Raw genomic sequence first — 20,205 nt, 5'->3', positions numbered from 1 at the left:
GCTGCGAGTTTGAGCTTTCGCCTTCCAAGACGAAGAGCTGCTCGTGCTTTCCAGCCTCACATCCCCCGACCACCGACCCGACTACCGCTCCTGGGGTACCTTACTTCACCTTATCCCATCGCTTTTCCATCGCTTTCCCATCCTCCCTGTCCTGTTACCCGTCCTATTTACTACGCGTCCTACTATACTATCCTTTTCCTTCTTGCATGTGTGGGATACGCCTCGTATGCCCTCTCGACACCACTCTTTCCCACCCTCCGTGCGAATGCGAGATCGAACACGCGACCGGACTCCCGCTATTCCCTTGATCTGACCGTCGCTGCCACTTCACCGGTCTTTTCGCTCACGACAAACTCGACGACCCCTTCACTTCCCCGTCTGCCGCCACCGAAGCGACCCGATCGGAGATGACGGCGTCACCAACAGACCGACGATAGCAGCTCTCTCGTTATATACGCCGGACCTGCTCTCTACCTCTGCCCATCCGCACCGAACCGAACCCCATCGGCGCACCCAGCGCACTCTCCGATACCACCATGCTTCTCGTCTACCAAGTCGGGAGCGTCAAGATTGGCGAGGTCGTCCGCTATACCGTCACCTACACACCCTCTCAAGACCGAATTCTGCCTTCGCCCGAGCGCCTCTACCTGCGCGTCCGCAACACCTCAGCAATCGCCCTTCGTGCCGCCTTCGTCCACGGCCCCTACACTCTTTCCGCCGCCGCTTACCCCTCCAACTTCGACCCCAACGTCAAGTTCGCCAACCCCCGTCGCTATGGTGTTCCCGAATTCGAGCCCATGCTCAAGGCTGGCGGTTCTTGGGAGAGCGAACTGATTGTCCCGGAGCATATAAGGCAGAGTGCCGGGACCGGAGGAGGCAGTCACTTTGGCGTATCCCCGGACCACGAGATCGAAAGCGCAACGTGGATCGTCGAGGTATCGTCCCAAGTCATCTTCTCGACCTCGGCTGCCGTAGGCTACGAGGTGACAATAGCAAGAGATGCTAAGTCCCTGAACTTGAGCTACTCTCTGCCCGTCATTGGTGGCCAGGCGCAGGTACCGCAACCCGGCAAGGTCGCCGACTTTCAGCAGAGCCTAGGCGCCAAGGACGGACATCATCCGGCGCAGCCGAAGGGCGTCTTCTCCAAAGCCATCGAGCTCAAGGTTGAGGACACGGCCGCATTGTGGAATACTCCGAGGCTTCCGGGCTGGGATGATCTCAACATTGACCGTTTCAAGAGCCGGCCTCGTAAGGACCAGCCCGTCGAGAGCGTCGCCCACGACAGCAGTGCTCCGACAGAAAAGAAACCCGAAGAGAAGCAAAAGAAGGTCCATTTGGTAGTCTTGACTCATGGCTTACACAGTAACCTCGGGGCAGACATGCTCTATCTCAAGGAGAGCATTGATTCTACGGTAGCCCAGGCCAAGATTGATGCCAAGGCCAGACGTGCCAAGGAGCGTGCAGAAAGAAAAAGCAAAGAACATGCCGATACGAACGGGGCTAGCTCTTCACAGGAGACTGTCCCCGAAGATGACTCTCCTGCAGAGGACGACGGAGATGATGAGGAAGTCATTGTTCGAGGCTTCTCTGGCAATGCGACAAGGACGGAGAGGGGTATTAAATACCTGGGTAAGAGACTGGCTAGATACGTTCTCTCCATGTCCTACCCCGATCAGCCCTTTCTTCCGCCCAAGAAAGGACACGCCGAATCAGCAGTCGCTGCCGTTTTTAACAAATCTGAACCAGACAGCAACAAGGCAGCCCACAAATACAGCACTATACACAAAGAAGAGATACAAGAGAAGCGTCCCTTTACCATTACCAGCATCAGTTTCATCGGACATTCACTGGGTGGATTGATACAAACATACGCCGTTGCATACATTCAGAAACACTCCCCAGAGTTCTTCAACATTATCAAACCGATCAACTTTGTTGCTCTTGCCACGCCTTTTCTCGGTCTCAGCAACGAGAACCCTCTCTATGTCAAATTTGCCCTCGACTTCGGGCTGGTAGGCAGAACCGGCCAGGATCTTGGCCTAACCTGGAGGGCGCCGACCATCGCAAGGAGCGGGTGGGGGGCAATCGTCAGCAACCTCGGAGAGAGCGCACACAAGAGGGTCATGGGAGAAGTTCAGCCAGAGTCAAAGCCTCTGCTGAGGATCCTGCCGACGGGACCGGCTCACACTGCCATGAAAAAGTTTCGCAACCGGACGGTGTACTCCAACGTTGTCAACGATGGCATTGTGCCACTCAGAACTAGCTGTCTCTTGTTCTTGGACTGGCAAGGATTGGGACGCGTGGAGAAGGCCCGGCGAGACGCTGGCTTGGTTGAGACTCTGGTCGGTGCCGGTTGGGCTGAACTAACCGGCGGTAGCTTGGCTCCTACACCTCGGAGAACTAGCATGCTCCCTCCGGAAGACGATGCGACGCCCGACGACCAGTCGGGCAACATCACCCCCACGGCCCCGTCCAATGCAGTCGAGGTTCCACAGCCACCGCGGAACGCAATGATGGAAGATGACAGGGCCAGTTTGCGGTCTGTACCCACGCCTTATAATGAAGATGGACCTGAGGGCGGGAAAGACGCAAATAGTGGTGGACCATTCGCCGGCTTCTTTTCCATGTTCAAGAGCAGCGACTCTTCGCAGCCCAAGGCACCACCCATATCCAACAAGCAACACAAGATTTACAGGAGAAGTCAGACCATCAATTTTGACGAGATATCGCAGTCATCTGGTGGCTCCTCCAAGGTCACTGCCGGCCACGAACTTGAAAGAGGAGAGAATCGGCATATTGCCCCGCCGAGAACGAGCTTCTTCGAGTCCGCTCACGACCTGATCAACCCCAAAATTCCTACCACCGAATACCTGATCGACCCATCCAAAAGGCCTCGCGCAATCTTCCATGACCGTGTCTACCAGCCTGCTGATATTCCGCCTCCGCCGTTGAAGAAGAAACCCACGGGGTCGTTGGCTTCTCGGCGAGGCACTTTCCGAAGGGCCGCCTCAACTGGCTCTGGAGGGTCGAGGACTAGTACGGACTCGTCTCCGCATCCATCTCACCGGTTTTCACATGAAGGTACCATGGATTCAACCAGAGACTACGATGACACAGCCAACACAAACCCGAACAAGGGCGCCGATGAGGAGATTGACGCATCGCAGATGCGGGTTGAAGAGAAGATTGCACGTGCTTATCATCGTGGACTCGCTTGGAGGAAGGTCTTGGTCAAGCTAGAGCCAGACGCTCACAACAACATCATCGTCCGTCGAATGTTCGCCAATGCCTATGGTTGGCCTGTGGTGAAGCATCTCGTCGACGCCCACTTTAGCGACTCCGCTACGGCGAGGACACGTGATGCTGACGAGCCAACTGGGGAAAGAGCCAACGATATCAGCCTGCCACCTAATAAGTTTGGCGATGAGGTCAACGATAGTGGTGCTTCGTTTACCGGAGATGGCGCGAGCGATGTTCTGGGGACGGCGCTTCTGTCCCCCAACTCCCAGAGAGAGGCGGAAGACGTGGTCCCTGACATGCAGCCACCCCCAAAGCGCCGCTCGTCATCCCGAAGCTCCTCAGCCAGTCCGCCGAGGGCAAATCGGCCTCCGCGACCGCCTGAGCGTGTCGACTCGGTTACGTGGAGCGAACGTGACTGGGCGGACAGCGATGACAGCGATACTACAACAACCACAGCCAGTGCAAGAAGCCCCACATCACCGACAGGCCCCAAAGACAAGGACAAGGCGCGATCATCGACGCCGCTCGGAGGCTGGAATTGGACGGAGAAGATTGTTGGTAGGGCAAGTCGCAAGCCATCATCCAAGCCAGAGAAGACGAATGCCACCACGGTGACGGCGCCAGCCAGCTAGAGCGCAAGGGACACTATCGTGCAAAAAGCCTATACCTTTACGTACATACATACTGATTTAATCGATGAGACCACGCCCTGATGAAGTTCCTTCCTAACGTTTGATGGCCGCAATTTATGAACCCAGTAAAGTTATAAACCCAGTAAAAACTTGCTTCAAGCAGTGAAAATAGTAAAAGTCAAACAGAGACTGTGTATATGCCCTACACTTCCTGCGTATAATTTTTGTAGGCGATGGTCATCGGACGATGTAGACCTACGTGCCTTGTTAGCGCAGCAAGCTATCTGGCGTCTTTATTGATGCGGCTACGTTCCTAACAGACTGCAGCTTGCAACGTGGGGGCAGTATCAAATATCACGTTCAGAAACGGTCTTTTTTTTTTATTATTCTTTTTCAGTTTAGGACCAGCTTGCAAAAAAAGTTCCAAAAAAATTGGACGAACAGGGAATCGAACCCTGGACCACTCACATGCTAAGCGAGTATTATACCACTAAACCATTCGCCCGTGCCTTGCGCATGTCAAAGTTGCCTCAGAAGCAGTTCATACCCATGGCCGCCAACAGCAGAATCATCACAACCTATAGCTAGGACGACCCAACTTGTAAAAGCAGCGTCTCAAAATTAAGGCAGGTCATGTCTCGAGAAACTTTGGGTGTAGTGGTGCATGGGTGTATCCTTTAGAGGAATACTGCGCGCCGATTCATATCCGCCGCAAGACGAAGGTTTCCAACACCTCTGTACCGAGTCAGTCCAAGTTCATCCGATGAAGGGATGCAGAGCGGACGCACGGATCCAAGAAAAGAAGAGAAAGGAAGAGAAAGGAACATGCCTTCAGTCTTCGTCGGACTCGTTGTCGTTTGCCAGGTCGACTTGGAAAACCCCCCTCGCGAACCGGACAACAAGTTTCTTGGCCTCGCTCTTACGGTCATACACCCTCCACCGCTCCTCGTCTCCCTCCCACGTAATCTTTGTGATCCTCCTGCTGCAACCGTCCGCGCCAGAGGGTATCACTGTGATCTGTGTCAAGGGATACCTTGTCCAGCTCCTAGCCAGCACGATCCCCTCCCCCTCTCCACCGTCCGCCTCCGCGGCCGCCACGTGGGCTATCACCCATCGGTCCTCCATCTGCTGCGGCCAGAGCCCCTTCTTCATGCGGTCCCATCCGGCCGGAGGAATGACGCGCGCGCCGTCCCACACAGCCGAGACCGGCTTCGAAAACTCGTACTTTCGCTCTCTCCAACTCCCCATCTTCTTCTTCTTCTTCTTCTTCTTCTTCTCCTGCTCATCAGCCTCCTCCTCAACCTCCCCAGTCTCTATCGTGGTGTGGGTTCGTTCGTTGGGTGCACTGATCTGCGTCGGAGAGGCTCGTAACATGCCCACAAGGCGCAGCGGTCCTTGAAAGAGGATATTTGCTAGTCGGTTCATACTGGCTTCGTTGCAGGCGATCTTGAACTTGGAGCGACAAGTTGGGAAAGCAAGGTTGTTGTCAAGTGCCCCATCTTAAGTACTTAGGAGGCGGAGGCATCGCTGCCTGCTCCTACCTTCTTCATTTCTCGTAGCTCGCTCAGTTTCGATCCTCATATCCTGCGGGCTTATTCGCTTACGCAAGGAATTCTCTCTGTGAAATGAGTCAGACGCAGGACCCTTGCCAAATCATCAGAATGGCATCCGAAAGTTTTGTCGATTTAGACTGCCGCATGAGATGTGTGTGGTGAGGTCGTCTAGGCAGACACCTCTCAGGCAGACTTGATAACATGACACGGATAAGGGGGGGGGCGGTGGCCGTGCCGCATGAAAGCCACCCATGGTATTGGAAAACTCCATCCTAGTGCTGTAAACCCAGATATGAATACTCATTCATGTACGTTAACGAAGCTAATACTGGATTCTATTTACAGCCTACGCAGGTCAACACACATTGCATTGCTGGACCTTCGGACGCAGTGGTTTTGATTTTTTTTTCTTTTTTTCTATTCGCTGTATCTGCGACAAATATACGAATGAGGCGACCCCTTGTCCGACAGCCTCAGTGACATAGGCACATCTCAACCTGACAAGCGGGGGAAATAACACAGGACAAAGGTGGAGCTGCGAGCTCGAGGCGCAGTGTTATAGACGCCTCTTCATCTGCAAAACAAGAAAGCAAAAGATGTACAAGGGAACCCAGCCTGGTTCTTTTCCCCCAGGGTATCGCCAGCCATAATCCAACTCCGAACTCATCGCCACTCGTTGATATGGCTCCATTGCATCACCCATCCCGCTTTTCGCCCCATGTATAGATCCAGAGCACAGATACAAAATATTAAAAAATAAAATAAAAAGTCTCGATATTCCAAAGAATGTTCCTCCTGGGCAAGGTGGGGGACGGAAGGTGGAACAGCCCAAGTACAGCGACATCGAGAATATGGTAATACGGTTGGGGGACAGGGTGACAAAATCGTCGACACCCCTGGCCCGGTGAGTAGAATGGTACGTACTGCCAGACATGAAGTAAAGAAAAGGAAAGAAATCTTTCGAGCTGATAGCTCATGGCCAAAGACATATATACCGAATGTATTATGCCCTCTCTAACTGCCATCGGTTCGACACCGGGCAATCGCCAGGTATCTCATTCAAACAGGATCCTCCCGAAGGGTATCGAAGCGTAAATGGTGACAAATATGGAAAATGGCGTTTAGGTCGTCAATCAATTCCAACCGAGTGAATTCTCAGCAGCAACGGGGGCAGAGATGATCGCGGTCCTTGCTGAATTACCCGGGCCACTGCGGTTCGTGCGGCCACTGCCATGACTGTCTCGGCCACCGGCGACTCCACCGTAGTTAGAGAAGTCCCTGCTCATCAAAGCCCCGCCCATCATCGGGGGGCTGCCCGCGCCAGTGTAACGCATTTCAGACGAGGTGAGGGAGCTAGCGCGGCGGTGGGCCTGCTTCTTTTGCTTGTAGCGGCGAGCAATGATGAACATGGCGGCGCCGTACGCAGCAGCAACACCAACAGCACCGATTCCAATAGCCGCTGCAGTGCCCTTCTGGATGGGGGTCTGCTCGTTATTATCGTTGTTGAAAGGGTCGTTGGGGTTGGCAGCATCGGTGGACGATGAGCCGCCGTCACCAGTGGCGTTGGGGTCATCCTCCATGCCCGGAATAATTTCAATGGCAGGGTTGATGTTCTGAGTGAGGTTGAAGACAAGCTGGTCAGGGTTGTTGTAGATGGCAGAGTTAGGAATCTTGATATCCATGCGCAGGGTATCAACCATGCTAGTAGGATAGTAGAACCTGGCCAGGGTGGTAATGTAGCCGAGAGTCTGAGAGGTGTCGTAAGGAACAAGCTTCTGCATCTTGATCTGGGTCAGGTCGAGACCTGCTGCGTCGGCCAAAGCCTTGGGAAGACAGCTGAAGATCTGAGCTGCAGCGTTGGGGTTCTTGCTGACGTGCTGGTAGTTCTCGCCGTGCAAGAAGCCAATCTGCAGAAGGGTGGAGTCTTTCGGCTTCTCAACGTTAGGGTCAGGCGGGCTGATGACCTTGGGGAGGTCAGAGGGCAACGGGGCTGTCGTCGTGGGGGCCAGAGCCTCGGTAGGAGTACTGATTGACGTGGATTGCTCCACAATGATGGTGGTAGGAAGCCAGGACTCGGAGTCGGTGATCGTAGCCGTGGCAGGAATGCTGGTGATGACGGGTGTGGTCGAGGCAGGAGGAGTCGATACCGTAGGTGTGGTCTCAACAACAGGCGTTTCGGTGGTGTTGACGGGGATGGCAGTCGATGTAGCAACCGGAAGCTGAGTAGTCGTAGGCTGGGAGGTAACCGGAACGGATGTCTCGGTCACAGGAGCAGTCTCGTTTGCGATAGTTGTCGGCGGGATAGAAGCAGTGGACGCCGGAACAGAGGTCGCACTCTCAGCATCGGTGGTGTTGCTAATGGAAGTCACAGAAGAAGGGAGCTCAGTTGTTGTCGGGAGTCCGCTGGTAATGGGAACCTCGGTCGAAGTGGAGTTGACAGGGATGGGCTCCACGGAACCAGTCGCTGTAGTTGTGGGTGCAGACGTGACAATGCTGTTAGTCAAAGTGACCGGCTTACTAGTTGACGTTTCTCCCACAGGAATCTCCGTCGACGTAGCGTTGATTATGCCTTCCGTAGAAGAAAGCACAGTGGTGGGAACGGACACGGGGAGCTCGGTTGATGAAGTGATGTTAACAACAGGGTCGCTAGGAACCGGCACGGACGTAGTCGGCTCAGTCGAGATCTCAAGTGCCGAGGTAAGATTCACAATGGGGTCGGTAGGCACTGCCGATGTCGTGGTACGATCAGTTGGCGATGGGAGAGCAGTGGGCGTCGGGATAGGGACGTCGGACGAAGCGGCAGAGGAGGAAGCGGCGGGGAGCTCGGCAGAGGTTGCGTTGATGATGGGAACTTCGCTGGATATCAGGGAAACAATGGGCTCCAGCGGGTTCGTAGGCTTCGTTGTCTGGGGCGCCTCGGAAGAAGCAACTGAAGTTGGCAGGCGAGTGGCGGAAATAGTAGCATCTGTGGAGGCGTTCTCGGCGGGAGCAGAGGATTGAACGGCAGCGGAAGTGGTTTCGGCAGGTAGTGAGACGGACTGGGCTGAAGTGGACACTACGGGCTCCGTAATGTTGACACTGGGAGCAACGCTCGAAGCAACGACGCCGGAAGTTTGCTGTTCGGGAATCGAAGTCGACTCCGCAGCAGAGGTCTTGGACTCCGAAGTTGACGTCTCACTCACGACACCAGTCGGGGCAAGCAAGATACCAGAGGAAGAGATGGAGAGAGTCGTCTCCGGCACTGAAATAGACCCGGCCTGGGTTGTGGGAGCAGCCAGATTGCTGCTGTTGGCAATCTCAGAGCTAGCAGGGACGGCTGAGCTCGTGACGGCCTCCGAGGTTGGCGCAACGACAATGCTTGAACCGGGGGCACTGGACACACGAGCGGCGTCAGTGGGCTGAGTCGAGTTCACCTCAGTCGCGGATGCGGCGGTAGACTCGACGGCACTAGAAGCTGCCGGCGTGGTCTCTGCAGCGTTGGATGACTGAGCCACCGAAGTCGCCGACTCAGGGGCGGTGGATGACTGAGGGACAGAAGATTCCGGGGATGGGGTAGACTGAACGGCAGCAGCGGACGACTCGGGGGTAGTCGTCGGGGTTGTTGCGGCAGCGGAGCTTTCAGCCGTCGGCATGGGCGTCTGAGTCGTGGTCGGCAGAGGTGAGATTGTAGAGGCATCGCTTGTCGCAACGGCCGAGGATTCGCTCGTTGTAGGCACGATGACGGGGGGGAGGCTGCTGGTGGAAGCCGCACCGCTCGCCGTCGTCTCCGTTGATGGGTCGAAGACGATGGTGCTGGAGATCACAACAGTCGTAACACTGCCATCTGCAAGAGTTGCGGTGGACAGCGATACAGAGGATTCAGTGGCTCCTGAAGAGACAAGCTGGGTCGATGCGACAGTAGACGTAGGCGAGGGTGATGTGACGGCGGGGATCTCTGTTGAAGAAGCGCTGGATGACGGATTCTGATTGAGAGTGTCGGTCAAGCTGGTCAGGAAGTCACTAAATGACGAACTCGGCCCGCTTGATGTTGTCGAGTCGAAGGGCGTGCTCTCCGGTGCTGGGAAAGTTTCGGGTCTCGTGCTCGTGGAATTCGTGAACTGGCGTTTGACGTGACGGGGAAAGTAAATCTTGGGCCTTTCCTGGTCGGCGCAGGCAGTGGTTGCCAAGCCCAGGGCGGCGGCCAGAAGAGCAGACTTGGCGTGCATGTTTCCTTCCCAACAATAATCCCGATTATCGAATTTTCAATTGAAGTTTTGTTTTAGCGATTGTAAGATACCAATTTTTGGCAGTATTTAGTAGTCTCCATGTAGAGTCAGCAGTGGCGCCCGGCGATAGCTAGACTAAGACGGGACTCACTTGTCAGGGGGTTCTCAACGAATGTACTTGACAAATGTGTCAATGAGTGTAAGTATAGTTTGTTATGTTTTGCAAGGTGGTAAAAATGAGCGACTCGACGAGAAATCGTCGGATGGGTGCGGGAAGGACGTGGGTTAGTTGTCCGTCACGGGTTGAAGAATTACAGCAATTTTCGATCGCGAATTCATGAGGAAGTTGGCGTTTGTCCGCGAGACCTTTGTCGGGTCGTTAGATCCGTTCGTGGCACATAAGGGGACGGAAGAGGATCGACTCGGTGGACCGCGTGGGCGCAAAGGGGGCGCAGGTTGAGAATCGAAGAATCGACGTCGCCCGGGGAATTCTTGACGGAGGCGAGAGGAGGTCGAGGTCGACGATTCGAAGACGAGGTCGGGAGAGGTGGGGGCGCAGAAGAGGAGAGCGAACGAGAGGAGTAAAATGGGAAGGGAAGGGAAAAGCGAGGGTGGTAAAGGAATGGAAGGGGACAGGAAAGAATGTGGATGGAACGAGGCAGCAAAAGGATGGGAGATTGATTGATTGATGGAAACACACGACAAGGGATGAGCGACAGGACGGGGGGAGAGAGAGAGGATGAGCAGACAGGGGGGATGGGGGTGGGAGGAGGGATGAGAGTGGGAGGGGAGGGGATGAGAGGGAATAAGATGGGATGGGTTGGGATTTGGGCGGGACGGAAGGGAGTTGGAATGGCAGACAAGCCGGGCACTGCTGGGCAGTAGTAAATCGCAGTCCAGGCACGGAATAGAGCGCAGACAGGGGTGATAGCCCACTGGTTTTGGCGTTTTTTTCTTTCCCTTTTTTTTTCCCCCTTCCTTTTCCTCCTCGACCTCCAGTTGTCCCTCATCCTCGGTCGGTCCCTCTCCCCGGTGCAATCCGCCCAGCCCAGCCCAGCTCTTGGCCATCCACACTCTCGCTCACCTACCGCAGCTACTTCACTCTTACCTGCACTTACACTTGCACTGGCCGCTGCACACGCCCACCACACTCTCAGAACACACACACATACACACATACGCCCCCCTCTTTCTGCTCGACGAAACAGCAACAACACAGCACGGGCATGTAACGACAACAACAATAACAACAACAAGACGAATGAACGAACGAACTAACAGGACTCGTCTCGGGAGGAACACAACGCCCTGCGGGCGAGCCAAGGCCGAGTTGGCAGCATGGAAAGGCACCTGGGCTACTTTGTGCATCCAACAGTGAACAAGGACGTATAGTGTAGTGTCCGCCGTACTCAGTCAGTACTTCCACTAGTTTTACGTCGGTGATAACCTCTGATTCCCTCTAAGATCATTACATTGTAGGGGCGAGCCCAGCATGTCACCCACCACACACACACAAGTCGCCGAATGCCTGGCCGACTGAGCTTGCGTATGCCAGCTTACCTACCTAGTCTTCATAGAGCGGTACGAGTTATGCTCGCCGCCAGCAGCGGCGGCCGATGATTGCGCAAGTGGACTCGGAAGTACAGAGTAACAAGGCGGCCTATCTCAGTACGTACCTCATACATTCGTTCGTGCATGCGCGTCGCTTATGCGTATAGATGGCCAAACGGGCAAAACTACGGCTCGTGTGTTTAGTAGATGCATTCCTAATCGTTATGGAATAACCGCCTCAGTTGACGACGAAGTGACAACGGCTAAGTCAAACAAACCCGGCTCGGTAGCGACGAGCAGCCGCCCAATATGCTTCGTCTGATCTCATGCCTAGTCTGCCTCTCTGCACTGTAAGCTCTGTACGCGGCAAAGTCACAGCGTCTCAACAGTGCACGGCACACACAATCCGTTCACTAGTGCAGTGCTCTACGAACAAGGGGCATGCCGCGGAAGAAATTGCATTTTGACTGGGAAGCCAGGGTCCGTTGGGTGCGCAGGTGACCAGATCCAGGATCTCCCTCCCATCTCGCAGGTACAAACAAATTAGGGAGTTTAGCAGAGACGAGCACCGGGCCGTCCAAGGAGCCAGCGTCCCTGCATAGCCTACCTACCGCTACGTAGGTACTTTTAATCTGTGTTTGCCGCGACTGCTTACCTATGATGCTGCAGACTGAGCTAAGGCAGGTAGGTAGGTAGGTAAGTAGGTAGGTGAACTGAACTGAACCGAACTTGGCAACGGCAATGGCAATGGCACAGACGATCTCGACGACTCTCACCGGAGGACACCATGGCGTCGTACCGGCGATGACGGCTCAAAGTACGTTTTGGGCGTGTTCACGAGCGTCTCTGGCCCTTTCTGGCCCTGTTCTCCTAGGCCGGCAACAGCATGCCGGTGGGCCAGGTGGAAATTTTGGAAATGACATTGCTGTTCTGGTCGTGGTCTACCGTTCAGGTCACCTCACTGTTGCGGCGGTGTTGCTGCTAGGGACCGGGCCTGCCTACGGATACGTATTTAGGTACCTTAGTCCATGGGTAGCGGTACTGAGGCACCGATACTTTACTGCATAGTACCTTAGGTACCTAAGGTAAGGTAGCCGGGCTGCCTTCAATTGGGATGGGATGGGATGGGATGGGATGGGATGACTCGATGAGATGGCAGACGCCAAAGGGGTCCCAGGCTTTGCATGTTTAATTTGGAGCACGGTCTAAAAATGGCCAGGTCCCTCGGTGGACGACGGGCCTATCTCTGGAGGCACAGCGTGCTGTCTGTCTGTCTGTCTGTCTGTCTGTCTGTCCAGCACAAAAGACTCGGAACACAGCCTCCACTACGGATATGGTACAGGATCAGGATCTACTATGTAGTTAGGGCAGGCACTTGATGAAGTACATAGTAAGTATTCGTACATCAACTTGCTCCCGATGTGAGGCGGGACACAACGTGGACCATACTTGGGGAAGTGTGGCTTGATATTCGAGTACATACGACTGACTGGCAGGCGCAATTCATCTCTTAGTACCTCCCTATCAGAAAGACATTCTCCAACACGGTGGAGGGCAGGCCGGCCTCCTCCCATCGACTTCCTTCCCTGCGCCCCTTCCCCCGCCGGGGCTTGTTGCTCCTTCCAGGGGTGAAGCGACCACTCGGGTATCAGAATAAACGACCGCTTTCTAGACCACCCCTTACTTCAACCTTTAGGCCTTCCCTCAAACAAAACAGAAAAATAACAAAAGAATATTCAGAAAATAGCTTACTCTCTGAAGATTAATTTAATACTAATAATTATCGTACTTAGACGGTGGGCTACGAGGGTGTACTAGGCGTAAAAAGGTACGCCCAAAAACCGGCCATTTTTTCTGACGACCGAGTGAGCGAGCAGAGCAGGGCAGAACAGATTACAGAACGGCCCGCTGGTAGTGGGAACGGACAGGGGAAATCTGGCAAGCGATTGCAGATCATTGGCTAAGGCTCAGCAGGACGACGCTACGGGTAATTTTGCACCGCTCAGCCCCTGCACCAGTGTGCAGTCCGGGTCTCCATCAATCCACATCAAACATTGGAATAGGTACTGCGTACGGTACGGATACTCAGCACGAGTATCCGTACAGTACCTAGGTATTGTTGGAACTCGAGAGTTGGATGGGCGGAAGCAGGCTCTCCTCTCCAGCTGTGCACACGCTATCCTTCTCACGTGGCTGCACAACTTTGGCCAATGCATGCACATATCGGCCATGCAGGCATACGGGACTTCGCTTCGCAGGTACGGATAATCTGCCGTGAACGCGACTACTACTGTGGAAATCGCGCAATGTGTCCCGCCACGCCGCAGCCTGGCATTTCACCTCACACACATGGCGATGCATGCTGACCGTCGCCCATCAGCTGCACTCTGTAGGTACCTAGGTAAGGTAGGTGACAGAGGCCGGTATTCGTAGGGCCGCGATACTGCATCTGTCGCATTGTCTTGCTGGCGTTGCAACCCGCCACGGTGCCTAAATTTATGTTTATGAGTATAATAGATTACCTGCCTGCCGTGCTCGGGAATTGATGTGCTCAGGCCGCCCGCCACCTGCAGTCGATAATGATACCTTCGTCAACTTGGCTTCTTGGTACTCACCTGCCTCCTGCAGCACTTCACCCATATTCGTACCTACCAACGGCCCATCGTCACTTGCCCACTGCCCACAAAAGTTTACTTTTGGCGGCGTGACAAGCTTCATTGCTCGAGAATACAACGTTGGCGGTGATCTTTCCAAAAACTTCAAATCCAATCCTGGAAACGCCTGGCCACGACTGACGGGGCCAACAAACCCGCCCAACGGCCGATCATCGCGCAAACAATGGGTCGCCTGCTCGGCGACGCGCCTGTTACCCAGGCTCGTGCTGCAGCGACTTCCCACAGTTGCTGGACCTTCCATTGGTATAGCTGGGTACGGATACCTAGGTAGGTACAACCCAGGCCGCGTCAAGCAGTGACCAGCCCTGGGTCGCTGCGCAGTCCAGCTCAGGTACCGGCGTCCCCATGTGCATCCGGCGCTGGCGGAGGCGACTGTGCCGTTGCTAAACAGGGCTACCGTTGACGCAAAATTGCTCTGGTCCCTCTCCCGTGCCCTGCATCCCTGTCCATGGTTCGCCTTTCCCTTGTCACTTTGTGGATGGCACAGAACCCATATCCAATAGGAGGAGGCGCCGCTCGCGTTAGCCTGTCTCGAATGTCCCATCGATGGACCGTGGGCTTGAGCCTTTAATCACATCGGCACTGGACCAACACAGCCAAACATCAAGATTCTGCCCGCTCACTCATAGTAAAGCAACCGCAATGAATAACCCTCTCCCACCGTTCCTCTTTCTCTCCTTGCTTACCTGCCCACAGTGCCATGTTCACACACTGTTGTGCCGAGTGTACGCAGCACGAGACGCAGGCCATCGAGTCTTTGAGTCGAGTCGCCAGCGACGTGCTTGCTTTTCCAGTGCAATGCCGGCAAGCCGGTTCTTGTCAATCTCTCTGCAACTCGGCAAGCGGGGTTTACCATTGTTGATCAGCGAGCAGACAGGGGCACACAGAGAGGCACAGATGACGTTTGGGGGGCCAGACGGTCTCGCTAGGAGATGGATCCCCAAAAGACTGTTCTCGCCCGTTCCGATCAGCGGCCGAGGGCCACCCTGCGGATTGGACTCGACTTGTTGCGCGTCTCCCCCACGTGGTCATGACCGATGCCAGCGCAAAAGCATCGCCAAAGCTTTGCCAGTTGCAGTTGCTGCTTGCAACCAGTTGATGTGGTCGCCACGCGCGACTCAGGTTAATTGCTGAGTCACTTCATCAACCCCCCAAACACACATAACTAAACTCACTATTAGTGCAACGCATGCTCAGGCAGTTGCACGCTTGGAGCCCTTCTCTCTATGTCCGCAGACCAAGTTGGTTGCACACACATCTCTCAGCTTCAGCTTCAGCTTCCGCTTCACTTCTACCACAGACAAGCCTAGGAATGTGTCGGCTCAAAACCATTCGTTCGTTGCTCTGCGTCTTTTGGAATCCCCTGAAGCTAATGTGCGCTGTGATTCTGCCTTCGGACGATCCCTTCGGAAACTCTTCGCTTGGGAGGACCCTCCTCCAAAACTCTGTTTGCTACAAGGACAAGACGTTCGTGGCACGGTTTCATCATCATTCGAATCTTTCTGGTGAGTCTGTCGAACTTGAGTTCAATTAGGCCTGGAAGCACTGGCTGAAGGCTTTCCTGAGACGAGAGGTCTCGTATTCCTCCCCCTCGTCGTCGCAGGTCCAGAAGACTCTTCGTGGCCCCAGCACTGCGCTCCGGGGTCTGGGTGTGAAGTCCTCAGTGAACGGAATGCGGGACGGTGCAACAGAAGCTCAAAACACGACATGTCGAGGCTGTGCAGTCCTCTCGCCGGCAGGAACGGCGCCTCCACGCCTTGCGGCTTTCCAGCCGTCTCTCTACATCCCGATACTCTCATTACCGTCCCCATTCCTGGCAACTTACCGCCCAGCCCGTCTCGCCATGGGTCGCGTTACATCCCCAACTTCGAACCCATCGTGTCATCAGAGTGCCAAACTCAGCCCGCCGTCCCCTTGAGTTGCATGTCTTCCGCGTTGGAGAAGCCATCAATAGAGCTTCGCAATCGGTAGCCAGGACATGTCTCGGTCTAGACCTCAGTCGATCACCTCCATGTCGACTATTGGCAATTGCCCGATGGGTGTCCTGGCGGCTGTCCAGCGGCTGCCGGTCCGGTCCCGAACCCTGTTGACTTGGGTTTCCAATGCAGACAATGGCCATTGTGTCACCACCACAGCATGACTTTCCCCCCTTGGGCTGCGGCCTCGCGCGTGCCACCATCGATAGTGAGGCTCCCGGCTTGAGATCAAATGGGGCCAAGACACATGCTATCGTTGAGACCAGAGCATAGCTCCAGGTACGGCGCGGGCGTGGCTTGATCTAGTGTCACCCCTAAGGCTTCGCGCCTTCAAGTGACGAACTCCCATTTCTGGCGCTGCCACTGAAATGTGAGGTATGGCACGGCGATCAGATCGATTCATCATCGTCGTCTCGTCTCATCTCTAACCCTCGTCCAGCGCTCGTTCTCTCCCACAAAAGCCTCCAATGCCTCTCCTCCCTCCCCTCCCTCTCCTCCCTCTCTGTCTCTTTCTTCTTACTCTAGCGCGTTGGCATTGACGCGCTTACCGTGAGCCACGTTGCGCGGCTACGGAGTAGGCTCTGGACGCCTCGCACCTGAGAATGTGGGCACGTCCTGAATCCCTGAAACAATATCGGATGGATTAGATCAGTGGGTGAGTGACAGCTGAATCTGGCCTTGGACCCATCCGAGCATTTCTTCAGCTCGTTTCAAATCGTTCCAGGGGCTACTTGTCAGGCACTCTCCCCGCCTTCCAGAGTGCAAAAGCTAGCTGTTTACCTGTCGATCATCCTACTAGCTACCAGTCGCATCATATTAAACCAGCGACTTCCGTTCCAAGTACACCACCCACGGTATGTCTGCGTGATTTTGATCACCGGCGTGTTGGGCAGTGTCTCTGCTTTGACGAACGGGACGCACATACAGCTAAGACTTCCAAACCTCTTTCCGGATTCTAGCCATTGTAACACACTGGTATGATCCTTTTTGCGACGAAGCAAGTTCAGAGTAGCACGAATGTTCCAGCCACGCTGCCGGTTCCCTTGACGTCTCGTCCGTTCTTGCACGTGCCCAACCACCAAACGCTGCAAGGCCTACTCGTGGCTTGTGCTGATTCAGATGCCAATGTTTGGGATATCAGCGGATGAACTCTGGTCAGTCCCGGTCGCCTCATCAACGCGTTTGGCACAACCACCCCACGCTTCGCAGACATAGAGCTTGGCCCTGTCCTGCGTTTCAGCAACAGGCCGAGAGACGTCATAGGAATGCAATGCTGCCACCCGCCAGCGATGGTTCAGGTGACGCCGGACCATCCCGTGGCACTGGGTGCTCCAGCCATTAATTTGTTCGTCCAAGTGCAACTTTGCCCGGTTCACTCTGTGACGATGGATTTGCTTTTCCGGCGCTTCAGTGGCTTTCTAGGACTTGGGCATTCCCGTTCATCAACAGGCCATCCCCGGTATCACGTTGCCTGGAGTGTTTGCACGGTCTGACCCGAGCCGCAGTCCCGATCCTGTAAACTGGGCATGTTAGAAATTGATCGCACAAGTGTCCGTGAAGCGCCAGAAAAGCAACATCATCCATCCCATATACTCCCTGGAACATTCTCGTGTTGCTACTAAGTCTGTGACGTCTCCTACCTGCACGCTTGTGATGCCAATCGATTTCTGTTACAGTAAGAACTCGAGTCTGCACCAGGGCCTCGGGGCCCACCCCATCGACGAGCGGTCGGCTGTATACCTCGGGCTTGTCTGGGTTCTCAACACCACCGGAACCGAATGCATGGTGCATTCAGATGATTTACACCGATGATTCTAATGGCCTCGTCTGTCAACGCGGCTGTCAACGCGGCTTCATTATCTCACCTTCGACGGACAAGCAACTCTCAACCCTGTCTAGTTGTTCCGCATTCTCTCGAGAGCCCTGCGTTTACCCTTACACACATGAATCGGCCATCGGCCATACATGTCTTCAGCCAGCTCTGTTCATGATGTTCGAGGGGACCGGGCTACTTGGTTCGGGGGAGAGGGGGCTGCTGGCAAAGAGTCGCGTTTATCAAAGAGTCGACTATGTGTTGGACCTGGTAAGTGCACACTACCACTATTTACGACGAGGATTTACTGACATTTAACTTATTAGTCCCATTGGATATTTCTCATAGCCAGGCGCCTTTGATGCCCCGCTCCGATCCGTTTTTGATGGCGGCCTGATGCGGAAAACACGCAAGCATTGCGCAGATCGAGATGGGTTTCGATTTGTTGATACCCTGTCGAGACCGCAGCTGTCTTGTCTTTGGCCACAGCATTTCGCCAATGAGGGGCCTGGGCCGTATTGCAAAGAACCCCTATACAGAACACGTTACCGGGTCCGATGCTGTGGCGCAAGGTCGACATATACGTGTTTGACGACAATGACTGGCTATGACTATGGATATACAGCTGCCAGATCCCGCAGGACGACCTACCAATTGCTCCATGAACACCCGCCGACGTGGAGACATGAGGGTCTATCATATTCTGACGACAATTGACGAGGAACGAGGACGAGGACGGCGCATTCGCAAGCCTGACCGGAATTGTATTGGGCTTGCCGCGAAGATGCATATGCGGGCGAGGTTCTGAGCAATCACATCATATGTCAAATGCTCCACGAAGTCTTCATGACGAGCTTCGCGCCTGTTGTATCTGCGAGACGGCACATCCTGGCTCGCAGAGAGCCCACAGTTTGGTTTCTTTTTCTGCGTTTGGTTTTCGGACTTGGCCATTTACATCGGCAGAGATTGGACGGGGCTGTCAAAGGCGGTGGAGATGTGCGCGTTGTCATGTTCTCAAGCTGGGTTGACGGGATTTCTATCACATTTTTTGTTGGCAGGGCTGCAGTCAGTGGCTGGTGGACAAGGCTTTGCTGGTCGGGCGCCATTGGTTCAACGGTGGGACATGGGCGAATAGGGCCGCGCCCGAGGCGAACCAAGTTGGCACAGCTAAACGATGGAGGATTTCGAGGTATCACTGACTGGCGGGATGCTGAACAGTTGAGGTTGGCGTTCATAATGCGTGGTGTTCAGACTGATCGAAAGAAGACCAAGACTACCTTTCTGTCCGATCATACATACCTCATCAGTCAGAGACACAGGCCGAGCAGGCGTTGTCGTCGTTGTGGTCGAATGGGCAGGCTACCTAGCGCGAAGGGGATGGAGGGGCATCAAGCACGGGGAACTGGACACTGGGGCATACCCCTCGTTCAATTCAAGGGACTGCCGAGCGGCCGACGTAACGTTCGCCGCTTGTTAGCCCTGCGTGTCCCACGAAATGCGTGCCCGTCAGGGCCTCAGATGAGTACGGATGAGTGGTCAACGAGATCGAGATAGCGGCAGTGATTCCTCAGACCTTACGTACTGGTTGAGGATGTGAATCAAGTTCGGGTCAGGCAGAGAGGGGTTGAAACAGCCCAAGCTGGGTGATTGTACATGATGTGTGTTTGGGCGGTGAGTGATCAGATAATCTGGTTAGTGCGGCTGATTGGAGGAAATAGAGGCAAACAGGCTGCGGGAGGTGCCAGAAGTGCCAGGTCACGTAAATGCAAGCAACGAGAGAGATAGTATAGATATAGTACCATGACTAGGATAAGGTACGTGGAGTAATAATGTAAGGCGCTTGACTTCAAGTTCCTTGCTGTCGCGACGTTGGAACCGTGGTCTCTGGCCGTGGAGAGAGCCAGTCGTACCAGTGTACCGGGGTACTTTAGCCTCCAACGCGCGCAAGCGCAACTCATCAAGCAACTGCGAAGTCGTCGCGACTGCGGCATCACCTCAGCCATCATTGCCATGCGCATATCACCCATGCGCATACTATACCATATCGATCCGACTCCCCCATTGAATTCCCACAAAGTATTTAAAGTGCAAGGTCGCGTCCGCCGGGCTGAACTGTCGCATCCGTAGTGCCGCCGCCCCTTGCCCTTGACCTTGGACCTTGACCCGAAGAATACAAATTACCCCTCCATACCCCACTTCCACTGTTCGGGACCTAGGTATCTAAGCTTGCCTGCGTTGCTTCAGCTTTCTTCTCTTCCTTTCCCACTCTCATCTCACCTCCACACTACGCAACAACTTCCACACACGAATTGCCAACTTCAGCAACCATGGGCGTTACCAAGACTACTCATCAGGAGGGATCCGGTGCCATTCCCAAGCCCGGCCAGACCGTCACCATTGAGTACACTGGCTACTTGAAGGACACCACACAGCCCGACAACAAGGGCAAGAAGTAAGGACGCCGGACTCTGCCACTGCTGCTCTCTTCTCCTCTGCTCTGCTCTGCTCTGCTGCCCTCCTTCGCCCGTCCACTGCGTGGCATCCCCTCGCCCCCCCCCCC

General features: G+C 54.7%; 3 protein-coding genes and 1 non-coding gene across 4 annotated transcripts; 1 reads left to right on the top strand and 3 right to left on the bottom strand.

The window, feature by feature from the left end:
• Positions 1-536: 536 nt before the first annotated feature.
• On the top strand, positions 537-3,872 carry COL26b_010836 (uncharacterized protein; the record flags this gene model as incomplete). The annotated part of the gene is made up of 1 exon (XM_053183521.1): positions 537-3,872. One exon carries the CDS (start codon positions 537-539, stop codon positions 3,870-3,872), a length of 3,336 nt encoding a protein of 1,111 aa, XP_053032513.1.
• Positions 3,873-4,305: 433 nt separating this feature from the next.
• COL26b_010835 lies at positions 4,306-4,377 on the bottom strand. The gene has a single exon. It is a non-coding gene; the product is annotated as a tRNA-Ala (tRNA).
• A 326-nt stretch (positions 4,378-4,703) lies between these two features.
• On the bottom strand, positions 4,704-5,297 carry COL26b_010834 (uncharacterized protein; the record flags this gene model as incomplete). The annotated part of the gene is made up of 1 exon (XM_053183520.1): positions 4,704-5,297. One exon carries the CDS (start codon positions 5,295-5,297, stop codon positions 4,704-4,706), a length of 594 nt encoding a protein of 197 aa, XP_053032512.1.
• A 1,261-nt stretch (positions 5,298-6,558) lies between these two features.
• COL26b_010833 (uncharacterized protein) lies at positions 6,559-9,630 on the bottom strand (the record flags this gene model as incomplete). The annotated part of the gene is made up of 1 exon (XM_053183519.1): positions 6,559-9,630. The coding sequence occupies one exon, from the start codon at positions 9,628-9,630 to the stop codon at positions 6,559-6,561; it is 3,072 nt and encodes a 1,023-aa protein (XP_053032511.1).
• Positions 9,631-20,205: the final 10,575 nt, after the last annotated feature.

This window comes from Colletotrichum chrysophilum (assembly GCF_026319265.1).
Source record: "Colletotrichum chrysophilum strain AFK26 chromosome Unknown scaffold_122, whole genome shotgun sequence".
NCBI lineage: Eukaryota > Fungi > Ascomycota > Sordariomycetes > Glomerellales > Glomerellaceae > Colletotrichum > Colletotrichum chrysophilum.
This window is presented reverse-complemented; position numbering and strand designations above follow the sequence as displayed.